We start from the raw sequence: 13,067 nt of genomic DNA on the forward strand, positions 1-13,067 counted from the left end.
GCATACTATTCACATCATTTTCTGTATAGTTAGATCCGATCAAATATTTGGTTTGGATAGAAGATTGAATTCGTCATATGCGTTATTGAAAATTTTTTGTATTATATTGGTTAATCAAGTATAACCCCAAAAAAGCAGCAATCTAGTGTTTAATTGATGTACAAATAATCCAACAAAAAGTATCCATGATTTCGTTGTTAGTTTGAAATACTTGCTAATTTGGATAGCCTTTTTTTGGAAAAAAAAAATTTCTTTTCTTTATCGCTTCATGAACATGTTTTCAATTATTTACATTTCTAGTGATTTGTTATCAGCTTATTCAATGTAAATTACATTACAAAACCTGGTATAGTATCATTCTAAAAAGGTTTTCAAAATAATCTCAATGTTAACATTACTCAACTTTTTAGTGAAAAATAAGTAAACCTGCTTCATAATGCATGAGAATATTTTGCCATCACATCAGAAGTGCTCATGCAAGAGACACAATTACATAGGTGCATATTACATAGGTGCTTATTACATGATCACTCATCAAGCTGTTATTTCTATTTCACACTACAAACTACTGAGGCTGTTTAAGCATTGATGGGTAATCACAACCTAGCTTTATTAGTTCGCAGTCTCTGCATCAACAGCTTCATCAGGATGTCCACCATGGCCGCCACCACCACGTCCTCCATAGCCGCCACCGCGTCCTCCATAGCCACCACCACCACGTCCTCCATAGCCACCACCAGGATACCCTCCATATCCACCCCCGTGATATCCTCCATAACCACCACGGCCGCCACCGCCACGTCCGCCATAGCCACCACCCGGGTACCCTCCATATCCGCCCCCATGATATCCTCCATGACCTCCTCCTGGATAGCCCCCATATCCACCACCGCGGTACCCTCCATATCCTCCTCCACGGTACCCTCCGTAGCCATCAGTCTCAACTGCATTAGCTGCAAAGAAGAAAAATACGGCGTAGGCGTTAGTTACCGTAATCGCAATTCTGAAATGTAAGGTTTGGACCGAATTGTCCACACTTTTTTAGGCAGCATATCAAGAAACATCGTAATCATTTGAACATTTATCTGTGTCAAGTTAGTATCGTACAGATATCCTTAAAATGGATTATTACTACTAACTAATGGCTAGTTTTACCATAGTGAATCACAGTTTCAAAATTTCAATAAAAAGTATGTTTTATGCATAGAGAAGTAATAGTGTAAAATTTATTTTGACACAACAAGTACAGGAAAATGATCCAGTTGCACTATACTCCAAGCCCCACGTTGGGAAAGGCAAAACAATTGCATGTACACCATGCTAAGGTGTATGTACACCTTAGCTATGTAGCTTTTCTACTCCGACGCTTCACATGCACGACCAAAATCTATCTGAAATGTTAAACTGTGTAGTCCAAAATTTTAAGATCCATATAAATTTGGAAAGAGAAAAAATGATAAAATTTGAACTAGAGAATAAATTCTTACAATTGTCAACAGAAGTGGAAGTCTCAGCCAATTCTCTAGCAGCAACCTCTGAGGTAATCATTAAAGCTATAGCTAAGGAAATGAAAAGGAAAAGAAGTGTCTTTGAACCCATTTTTTGCTCAGGGAAAACTTATGTATTGAAAAACTGGTTTTTGGAAGGATGAGAAAGCTGGTATAGAGTGGTCTCTATTTATAGGAAAATCTTTGCCACATTTCTGTCAAAAGGGTCGGGGAGTCGGCCCACCAGGTAGTTGGACGATGAAGAGATGATTGTTTGCACTTGGTAGAAAGTCCATATTATCATAAATTACAGTCCCTTTAGTGAAAGTTATGAAATAGAAAGATGTACCTAAAAGCGTTTATTCCAATTTCTACATGTTTTAAAGACACATAGACTTCGAGAACTATGGAGAGGATAATGATCATGTCCAATATTCAACAATATGTCCAAGTATTGTTGACAATTTGGACTCTGCTGATTACTTCGATCGATTATGATTATTCCAAATTGATTAAATTGTCAAACTCTTTTTTTTTTGGAAGAAGAAGAAAAGAAACAAGGAAGAACATGCCAAACTTTGCAATAGTTCCAAGAGAGGTATGATTGGAAGGCTATTTAATTATGTTACGTTTTGCATTACAAAAACATGTTTTGTGGTAAACCCCGGCCCTTCCGATTCATAAATGCTTGGGCTGAACATGAGGAATTCTTGGGGATGGTGAGGAAATCCTAGGAGCAAGAGTGCATGAGACCGCCATTGCACGTCCTATGCTCGAAGCTACAACGGTTAAGGAAGTGTATTCAACCCTGGAATAGGGTAAGAGTAGGTAATTTCACTGCCAATATTCGGGAGGCTGGGGCAGAGGTGGCACGACTGGAGCAAGCTATGGAGGACGGGGGCACGGATGAAGCTCAGGTGTGTCTACAACAGGCCCAGGCTCATCTTAGTCGAGCTCTAAGTATGGAGGAATCCTTGTGAAAGCAGCGGTCTAGGGTCAAATGGTTGCAATTAAGTGACAGGAACACAAAGTTTTTCCACTCGGTGGTGAAACAACGTCGTATGCAGGCAGTAATTCATAGGATACATGACTGTAATCAGGAGTGGGTGACTGAGGATGAGCTTGTAGAAGCGGAAGCAGTTAGGTATTTCTCCGTACTCTTCTCGAAGGAGGAGGATTCCTTCTTATCTGCGACTCTTGGGGTCATCCCACGCTTACTCTTGGAGGCAGACAATGTGGTCTTACAAGAAGTTCCATCTATAGAAGAAGTTCGGTAGGTGATTTTTAAGATGGACAGGGATAGTGCTGCTGGGCCTGATGGTTTTACTGGAAAATTTTTCACCTCCTCTTGGGACATAATTGGGGAGGATGTATATCGCGCTGTACAAAGTTTTTTCTGTGGGGAGGAATTGCCCAGGCGAGTGACTGCTACTTCTCTAGTTTTGCTGGCCAAGGTTGCACGTCCTAAGGATTTTTCTGAGTTCCGTCCGATCAGCTTGTGTAATTTTGTCAACAAGAATATCTCTAAGCTTCTGGCCAATCGTCTTGCTTCTGTTCTCCCCAATATAATTTCGGAGAACCAAAGTGGATTCGTCCGGGGACGGTTGATATCTGACAATTACTTGTTAGCTCAGGATTTGGTCTCTTCGATTGGCCGGGCTGCAAGGAGAGGTAATGTTGCTTTGAAGCTAGATATGATGAAAACTTATGATCGGGTTGTGTGGCCTTTTTTGATCAATGTGCTCAGAACATTTGGATTCGGAGAGCGGTGGGTAGATATGGTTTGGAGGTTAATATCAAATGTCTGGTTTTCAGTGGTGGTAAATGGGTCGTCGTATGGTTTTTTTAAATCAACCCGGGGGTTTCGTCAAGAGGACCCTCTTTCTCCTGCGCTATTTATCATTGGGGCTGAGGTGTTATTGAGGTCGCTAAATAATTTGCAAAGTCATCGGGGGTTTCAGGGGTTTCGTGTCCCCAGGGGATGTCCTCAAGTGTCTCACTTGGGGTATGCCGATAATGTGTTGATCTTCTCCAGTGCCTCGATGAAATCCTTGAAGCTAGTGAAGCAGGTACTAACTGATTATGAGGCGGTTTCCGGCAAAGGATCAATGCGAGAAAGAGCTGTTTCTTTATGCACCCGACGGTTTCTCTGTCCAAGAGACTGGGAATTCAGAGGGTAACGGGGTTCTCGTATAAGCCGTTCCCGATTAAGTACCTCGATTTTCCTCTTTATTGTGGGCGGCGAAAGAAGGATATTTTTGGGGAGTTGTGTCATGCCATCATTCTACGGGTGTTGTCTTGGCAGAATAGGTTGTTGTCGCAGGGTGGGAGGATTGTGTTGTTGAAACATGTCCTTTCTGCTATGCCGACGTACCTATTGATGGCGGCTTCGCCCCCCAAAGCTATTTTCAAGCAGCTGGAAGGTATTTTTTCTAATTTCCTGTGGGGGTCGACTGATGAAGGTCCCAAACACCATTGGATTCGGTGAAAAGATTTGTGTGTTTCGTGCGAAGAAGGGGGGGTTGGCTTCCGTCTACTAGAGGATATTCACAGGGCCTCCTCCATCAAATTATGGTGGAATTTTCATTCCAAGTCGTCCTTGTGGGCCTCATTTATGCATGCAAAGTTTTGCCGGGTGGCGCACCCCAACCTGGTATTTTCTGAGAAGGGCTCAGAGGGGTGGAGAAGGATGGTGAAAGTCCGAGCCTTGGCAGAGAGGCACATTAGATGGATCATCCGGTCCGGGAGCTCTAATTTTTGGTTTGACAATTGGCTAGGTACTGGGAGACTGGCGGATCGGTTGGATAGCGTGTCGGACCACAAGGTGGCAGAATTTGTGCAAGGCGGTTCTTGGGACGTCCGCAGGATTTCACAATGGGTACCTCTGGATATAGTTGTGGAGATTGGCCGAATGCACCCACCTGTTGGGTTGCTTCCTGATCTAATGGTTTGGCGACCGGAGTCATCGGGTCATTTTACGCTCAAGACGGCTTTCTCCTTGGTCCAGTATCATTCTACGCCTTCGCCGCTATTCAATCGCATTTGGCATCCAGTGGTGCCGCTGAGGGTTTCATTTTTCCTCTTGCGCCTGCTGCGGGATCGCCTCCCCTTGGATTGTTCCGTATGGAAGTTGGGGATTCAGGGACCTTCGTGATGTTCGTGCTGCCCATCTCCTGAGATTGAGACGACAGAGCATTTGTTTGGTGATGGGGTATTGGCACAGTATGTGTGGAGGTTCTTTGGGGCTCCGGTTGGAGTAGGTTGGTCAGGGTCTTCGTTTCGCGTATGTATGGCAGCCTGGTGAGAGGGACAGCAACGGAATAAACTTTTGAGGTTTGTCCATCAGGTTGTCCCTTTGATGATCTGCTGGCATCTCTGGAAGGCTCGCAATGGTATGAAGTATGAGGGCAAGAGAATTGTAAGGGCACAGGTATGTCAACTGATCTTCTCAGAGATGCTACAGTTGTTTAGGATCCAGTTTCCGGACTGCCGGGTTCCGTCGTGGTCGTGGATCCAGTTCCATTTGGCCATATCAACATGGAAACCGGCGGTTTCACATAGGTTGGTGAAATTGGTGCGACCTTTCCATGGAAGTCTAAAGCTTAACACGGACGGTTGTTCGAAGGGTAACCCTGGCTTGAGTGGAGAAGGGCGGGTGCTGCGTGATTGGGGGGGGAGGATGGTGTTGGCATTTTCCTGTAGTTTCGGTTTGGCTTCGAGCATGCAGGCTGAGGCTCGCACCCTGTTGTTTGGGGTCAAGTTGTGTCTCCAGAGGGGCATCGATACCTTGGACGTTGAACTGGACTCGTTGGTTTTAGTTCGTATCTTGAATCACTTAGTACATTGCCCATGGGGCATTCACACGGAGGTGCAGCAATTGATGGGGGTGGCGCATCATTTTCCTCGGATTCTTCACTGTTACCGTCAGGCGAACTAGGTCGCGGATATATTGACAAATTCTGGTTGTCAGCAGGCCCGTGACGATACATATTTGGCAGCTTCGGATTTGCCCCGTTTAGCGCGAGGAGCTTTATTTCTAGATAGGCTAGGAGTGCCATCCCTCCGCCAGGTTGTTGTGAGGGAGGGCTAGTTTTTAAGCATGGACGCTTGTAACTTTGGCTTTTTCTGATTAATAAGATAATCTTTTGTTTAAAAAAAAAACTAATTGTGTATTCTTTTTATTCTTTAAGTTTTGCCCATACATTAAATACTTCTAAATAGGGGAGATTTTAGCATTCCATTTAGATTTCATACTGACCCCAAGTTAAATATATCATTGGATAATGAAATAAGTAATTTTGACATTTAGATTGCAACAATTTAAATAATTCAAAATATAGCTAATTTTCATTCTTGAGATAGTCAAATTGAAGGAATAATTCCCTAAAGGAATCATAGAATTTTCCCTAAATATGAGTTCCAAGTTTGGTTCTATTGCATCATTTGTAGTCTAAGCTCTTTCCAATGTTTTAAAACTTGGAACCTTAATTGAACCGATGAGGTTTTCGGATAGAGGTTCAACCGGTTAGACCGATTCAATCTTGGTTCAATGAATTTTTAAAAAAATAATTTATATGAATATATATGTACAAAATAAGACATACAATGGACTAATTTAAGATTTTATATGATGAAAATTTTAATGTTTTCAAAGAATTTGGATTTTCAGAAATAAAAATGTTAAATTATAAGTTGCAACAAATGAATTTCATCTCAATTTCAATTGTATCTACCAAAAACTAATCTTAAATCCAACCCAAAAATACCACAATATTCTAAAATTATACAAAATTCACGTCCATTGGAATTAGACATTATGAGCTTAAATTTTTAATTTACGTTTTTGGGATTTAGAGATTATAACTTAAAAAAAAAAAGAAGTTTGGAATTTGAAGAAAGTCAGGAAAATAGAAAACACACTACAACAAAAATGGCCTTTTCTGACATGTCTATAAGGACACTTACTGGTTTATGTCATTATAGCATTTTTATTATGACACTTATTATCAACTTAATAATATATGCTCTAATTTTTTTTTATTTTATCTGATATAAAAATAATAATGTATCTTTAGGCTCTCTATCATAACACTTGTGAAAATGTGAGATACATCAAGAAAAATTAAAACACAAAACGACGTGGTTTAATTTTGGCGGAAGATTCTTTGCCAAAACACTTAAGTGAAATCTCAAAACTTCATTTTGCCTCCTCGTGAAATTTTGCTTCTTCTTATCTCTCTCACAAACTCTCTCTCTCTCTTTCTTGGCAAACTCTCTCTCAAAACTCTTGGCTAAAATTTTGCTTTCCCCGCAGAATTTCTTACCAATTTATGCCCTCCGCCTCTCTTGGCCACCCTCCTGTCCTCTGCCTTACTGAATAATACAGAAGCTAGGGGAAGCCCTGGCCGATCTCCCCAACATTTCTAATTTTCAAACTGGTGTCCGACGAAAATTAGGGCTCTGAGTCTGAGAGAGACCTTAGATTTAGGGCGGTATTCGCACCATCTGCACTTATTCTTTCTTGGATTTCAGCGATCAGCGGCAAATGTCGCCTCCTCCTGGACCCTACTCCGGCACCAGCACTCTCGCCTTGGTAAACCATCCGCGAATTTTTCTCTAATTTCATTTTGTTTACTTTTGTCTGATTTTGAGTTCTTTTTGGGTAATTATTTTGTGTCAGTTGGTGATTTGGGGGTTGAGGGTGGATGTTGGGGGTTGAGGGTTTTGGGAAGGAGAAGGTAAAGAAGGTAAAGGAGGTGATGTGGTTGTGGAAGGGAGTGAAGAGGTGGAGGTGGTGGCGGTGATGGGTGGTGGAAGAGTGGCGGACGATGAGGCGGTGGAAGCTGTGGTTGTTGGCATAGGAGGAGAGGATGATGGTGGTGGTTGCTGCAGAAGTTCCGGTGGTTGAGGAGGGGATGCCGGTGGTGTTGGCATCTGAAAAAAGATTCCAAAGTAGAAGATAGTATTGATGCTATAAAAGATTCCAAAGTGCACACGACTAAGACAACGTCGGTCCTTAGTGGTAGTTTGTTAATGTTATCCTGATGAGTGACGAGAAGCCATTGGGAGGTCTGCATCTATATTATGTACTCCTAACATCTAGCAGCGGACAAGGTATTTTTCTATTCGTGTCAGCGATAATCTATAGGCTTAAAAGAAGAATTAAAGCTAATATATGAAAGGTCTTCCTACAATGATGATGCATGACAATGACATGATCACGAATTAAATTTGTTATCAAATCGAAGTGGATAAGAAATGTAGGGAAAGAATGTTGCAATTGAGACAATGTTTGACAGAGAGAAGGCATTAAAATAAAGAAAGAGATAGGCCTCTGTTATCAAGGCAAGGACTCTTTTGTAGTCTTGTTAAGTGGCTATTTGTACAATTGTTACTAAGGTATTGGTAGGCTCTTGGATATTTTTCCTTTAGTTATGGAAGGGGTAGTTATCAAAACCTGCTTCGATCATTTTGTGACAGCTTCAATTCAACTGATTGCTGCTACCATTGGAACTCTTTAATTTAATTTATTAGCCAGCCAAAGTCAGGAGTTGGCTAATAAATTGGTTGTAAGTTTAGTTATGTGTTTGGTATGCACAAAAGTCCGCTGCTGAAATCGCAGCAGACGGAGACAGAGACAGAGAGAGAGAGAGGATTATACATATGCATATATCTTTCTTGCGTATAATGTAAGTTTAATAATACCTAAAGGATGATCAAACCTAAAGATGAAGGAGTTGTTAGAAACCTTAAAGAGAGATTTCTGAAATTATCTCTAAAATGGAAGATAAACTAACCGTGTTGGATTTGTTAAGAAAGCATGAGAATTGATTTCGAAGTCAAATTGCAATATTTGAGCGATATACTCTATTTGTTTTCATATGTTAGTCATGAATTATAATTAATTACTTGCAGTCAGTCCCTTAAATGTTAGATCAGAACCAAAAAAATATGTGATGTTTTCTGATAGGGAAACATTTTGTAATGTGTGATGTTTTCTGCATCAGGTGAGGAAGGTGGATATGCTTGAAGAAGTCACTGTTATCTGGTCTGAGAAGGTTAAGGACGAATTGGTGTTGGATGGCAATGACATTGAGCTTGTTTCCGGATCTGCTGCCCTGATAAACCAAGTAAGAGACACTCTGTGCCATATTTATGATATTTGAATCTGCAAGTTTTGTTCCTTGTCACTTGTCTTTAAAATGTAGTTCATCTGGCTGAATAGCTAATATACAACCTTTTCTTATTGTGGACAGAAATGCCATGTGAAGAACAAAGATATCCGGAAGTTCCTTGATGGTATCTATGTCAGTGAGAAGGGGCAAATAGCCGAGGAGGAGTGAGAGTTAGTGGCCTACATTTCTTGATCGTTTTCTTGGATTGATTCCCTTTTATCATATCAAGATGCTTGTGGGGATTTCTTAGAGATGACTTCTATTTTGAACTTAAAATAGAAGTCATGTTTTTTGGAGTATATATGCTTGCTTTTAGTGGTCTACTTTAGTGTTTTCTTATCTGTATTTAGAATGTATCAGCAGTGTTTTCAACCACTTGCTTGACGATAGCCCATTGCCTGCTAACAGGCTTCTTCATCAGTGCTTGTTGCAACCTTTTCCAGTACACACTCACTAAATGGAAAAGGATCTACAGGAGGTGGAAAGCTGAGTCGAAATGGTGAAATAGAGAAGGGGCTGTTGACGCTAATTTCCTCAGATGCTCCTGGACTTCAAGTGTTGTAACCTATATTTGGACTTTTTTTTTTAATGATCAGTAGGTAGGTTGCAACAATATATACCAATTTCCTGGATTCCTTTTTAACTGCTTATACATTTTTTTTACATTTCAACTAGATCATTTTTGGAATTGTAATGCTTCAACACTTTGTTTTTCTTGATTAATTATCCACCAGTTCTTTCCTATTATTTCCAGGTTTGTGACCCCAATGGCCGCTGGTACCTGGCTGATAGTGGCTTTTTTATTTCTCACAGGCAAGGCTCTCTTCCATGCTACAGCTGGTCTGAGGCCTGCGGTTTCACATCGTTCTAGTGGCGGAAGGTAGATATTGGTGCTTAAGTGTAATTTGATAGTTGCCTAAGAATGTCATAGGTTGAAGAAATTTCTCAACTGATCAGTACACTTTGCCCTGCAGGACATCTCTCGTCTTTAGGCTCATGCCACAAGGCAATGCAATACGTGATTGTTCACCAATTGCAGCAGCTGGTCATGTCATTCCTCAGAGTTATGTGCCAATCTCTGTGACCCAGTTTATGGATGCTATAATAGTACTTGTTATGTGCCAATCTTTGTAACCCAGTTTATGGGTGCTATAATAGTACTTGTTATGTGCCAATCTCTGTAATCCAGTTATGTGCCAATCTCTGTAACCCAGTTTCGATTAGCTATGTTAGTACTTGTTACTGACTTTTAGTTCAATAAATGATATTTGAGCATTAGGTTTTGCTTTTGCTTTTAAATTACGACAATATTCTATTCTTTGGGATAATTTTACAAGTCCTTTGGGTATCTGATTGACGGAATGTATAGCAGGAAGCACAATCAGGCTGCTTCTTTATTTAAAAAAAAAAAAACTCCGGGCAATTATAAGTGTCAGCATAGCTCAACAACTTCGACAATATTCCGATACTTTCCATTGTTAAGAAAATGGATTTTTGTTGACAGATGAGATGCTATAATAGCATAGTTTTCCTAACACCTTGAATAGTACGAACCTATCCCCACATTGGAAGGGACAACACTTGTCCGAGGTGTGAGGAAAAGTAAAGTGTCAGTTTAAATTATCTTTACTGACACTTTTAAATGCCGTTAAAGGTCATTTTTGTTGTAGTGACAGAGATGCAAACTTGATAAAAGGCAAAAAAATGAGAAGAAAGCGAGTGGATGTGGCATTTAATAATTAGTCTTTAGGGTTATGGAAAACCTATTCTTATAGATATATATATATATTTCAATTTAATAGACAAAAACAAAAAACCACCGGTTCAACGGTTCAATTCAATTCAAACGGTTCTTACCAGTTTTTAACTTCAATTAACCCAAGGTATGAACCGGACAGAAACTATGACCAGTTCACGGCCAATCAGTCGAACTAGCCAGCCCGGTCCGATTTTCGAAACAATGGTTCCTTCCCTTATCTCGCTTTAACATTTTTTCCTAGTTCAACATATATGGTTCAATTGCAAGGCAAACTGGTCATACGTAACCGTCAAATACGGTGTACTCAAGTATGGAGTAAAATGAAGCAATATTTTTCAGGAAGAAGGTGTAGGAACTCAAGTCATTATTTGGTGTCAAGATTATCAAATTTGGCATTTGGGATAAACTAGTTATATACAGTGCCACATAACCAGTGCGCATCAGAAACACACACACTTAATAAAAGTACTCCTCAAGTTCTTTTGGTAAATGTCGAATTTGACAGAGCTTTTGCCGGGAAACATATGTACGTTCTACTTCATTGATTTTTTTTTTTTATAAAATAGAATAAAAAGAAATATAAATTGAAAACTTACAATGTGAACATCCTAAGCCAATTTTCTTGACAAACAGCATATGAAGCCTTTTGTTGTCTCAAATGCGATTGCGACCTTCTAATTTCATTTATATTGCTGTCCTATCTTGGCATTGCAAGAAGTCAAAACTTGCTGCTTCACTGCTTAAACCGCTGCTTGTCTTATTAGCTATCATTCATTAATGCATTCACGAAGACTTCACCGTGATGAATGCTCTAACAAACATTCATTTGTCGAGAGGGTCATGATCCATTAACTAAGATTGCGAATTCAAGAACTAGATATCCTAAATTTTTTCTTTGGATGAATTTTTGTACACTAATAATGTACATATTATCAGTTTTGGATGACTGATAACTATGCAAAATTTATCTTTAAAATCTAATTTTTGCACATGTATCATAAATTTAACAGTGATTGTATATATAATATCAGTGTATAGAAAATTTACCATTTTTTCTTTTTGTTTCTTAAATTTCACACCTCTAGTTTAAAAAAAAAAAAGAATGAGTATCAATTTGTAATGATTTACCATATTCTCAATCCATTATGCCTTTTTTTTTGTGAGTAATACCCCAATAATCTGATAATCGCGTCGGATCCTAACTAATCTAAAGTCAAATAGTCGGATCCCTTTTGAAAGTGATTCTTCTAACGTTATTTTCTCCATTCATAAAAGTGTTGGGGTTGTTCTTGATTCATTATGGCAATCGATTATAGACTATGATGTTGAAAAACTAGTTTTTGTGACGTTTTTTTATTACTTTTATATCCTGATTATAGATTTGGTAGCTAAAATCTATAATACCCAAATAGTAGTTTTTACTGATACTAATTATTTCTTGTAATCAATTTCTATAATCAAATTTTATAAAATCTAAAGCAATCGAAAAAGCAAGACCTTAATAGGTGTCGAGTTCATTGTCACTTGGCTCAACAACAATGAGTGAACTATGTTTTCGTTAAAGAGACGTTTTCCAGAAAATGAGCATCTTTTGAAGCATGTACTACTCGCTCTTTGATGCACTGCCATAACGCTAAGATGGCCTTTCCGCCATACAATACCTCAGGCCACGATTGAGTCATTTTACCCACACAGCTAGCATGCCATCAGAACTTAATGATAGACCTGCTTGGCCTACTCGGAACTACTTATTTTGTCTCCGTGCCTCGCGTCGGCATAAACTATGCAAATCAGTGGTCAAAGCTGTCAGTATCGTTAGGAATGAGTTTGCGGTTTCGAGCCTAGCTGCAAGTCAAAGTTTTGGGTGTCAAACCATTCTCATAAATTGCAGAAAATGACCTCTCAACGGCATAGTGACTTTAGTGCATTGAGAGCTTAATCCGTATTTGTCGAATACTGCTATTTTTACTCTTTTCCAATCAAATTACCCGTGGAAAATAATTCCAAGTCTCAATAGGATATCTATGCCCAAAGCCAAAGGAAATTTGGGAGGATCGGAATGGATTTAAAAATTATGGGATTTAAGATCAATGATGCCCAGTTAAATATGAGAATGGCTGGGTATTGATCGGGAATCCTAGGACCCAACTTAATTGCTCTCTATACCATTTTCTTTTTTTTGTTTGTCTTTTGTTTAGCTCTCTCTCTATCTTTTTTCCTTTTATTTTCATTTCTTAGAAAATCATTAACGAAATATGTTGAAGTTTCTTATTAAGGGCTACTTGTGAACATAAGAAATATCAAAGAAGGATTTGAAAATCAAACGTTCAATAACCTAAAAACATGAAAAGTTTCAGTTTTAAGTCTAAACAAGAAACAATGGTAGCCATTAGAATAAAGTTTCAAAGTTTAATTTTTTTTTTTCACATTTTGACGGGGACCTTCTCTTCTGTTTTCTATAACGTGTAAAACTTGTTGTGCGTTTTTTAGTCGGAATACTAAACTTGGGCAAGTGTCAGTGTCCTACAATCAATTCAATGGCTGAATTCCAAGGACACTTGGATAATTGATCAAGTTCAAGGAATTATTTATTGGGGGAAATATTACACTACATTTTACACATTTCATGAGGTTGAGCATAATTTT

At 39.2% G+C, this 13,067-nt stretch overlaps 2 protein-coding genes across 2 annotated transcripts; one reads left to right on the forward strand and one right to left on the reverse strand.

Annotated features, from left to right (window-relative positions):
* Nucleotides 1-403: 403 nt before the first annotated feature.
* LOC113736429 (uncharacterized) lies at nucleotides 404-1,644 on the reverse strand. The gene is made up of 2 exons (XM_027263387.2): nucleotides 1,488-1,644; nucleotides 404-953 (listed from the first exon to the last, which is right to left on the reverse strand). Exons 1-2 carry the CDS (start codon nucleotides 1,597-1,599, stop codon nucleotides 613-615), a joined length of 453 nt encoding a protein of 150 aa, XP_027119188.1. The 5' UTR covers nucleotides 1,600-1,644; the 3' UTR covers nucleotides 404-612.
* Nucleotides 1,645-2,776: 1,132 nt separating this feature from the next.
* Nucleotides 2,777-4,641, forward strand: LOC140038370 (uncharacterized). Its single transcript, XM_072083706.1, has 3 exons — nucleotides 2,777-3,663; nucleotides 3,798-3,910; nucleotides 4,004-4,641. Exons 1-3 carry the CDS (start codon nucleotides 2,777-2,779, stop codon nucleotides 4,639-4,641), a joined length of 1,638 nt encoding a protein of 545 aa, XP_071939807.1.
* Nucleotides 4,642-13,067: the final 8,426 nt, after the last annotated feature.

Source organism: Coffea arabica, chromosome 3e (assembly GCF_036785885.1).
Source record: "Coffea arabica cultivar ET-39 chromosome 3e, Coffea Arabica ET-39 HiFi, whole genome shotgun sequence".
Classification (NCBI taxonomy): Eukaryota; Viridiplantae; Streptophyta; class Magnoliopsida; order Gentianales; family Rubiaceae; genus Coffea; species Coffea arabica.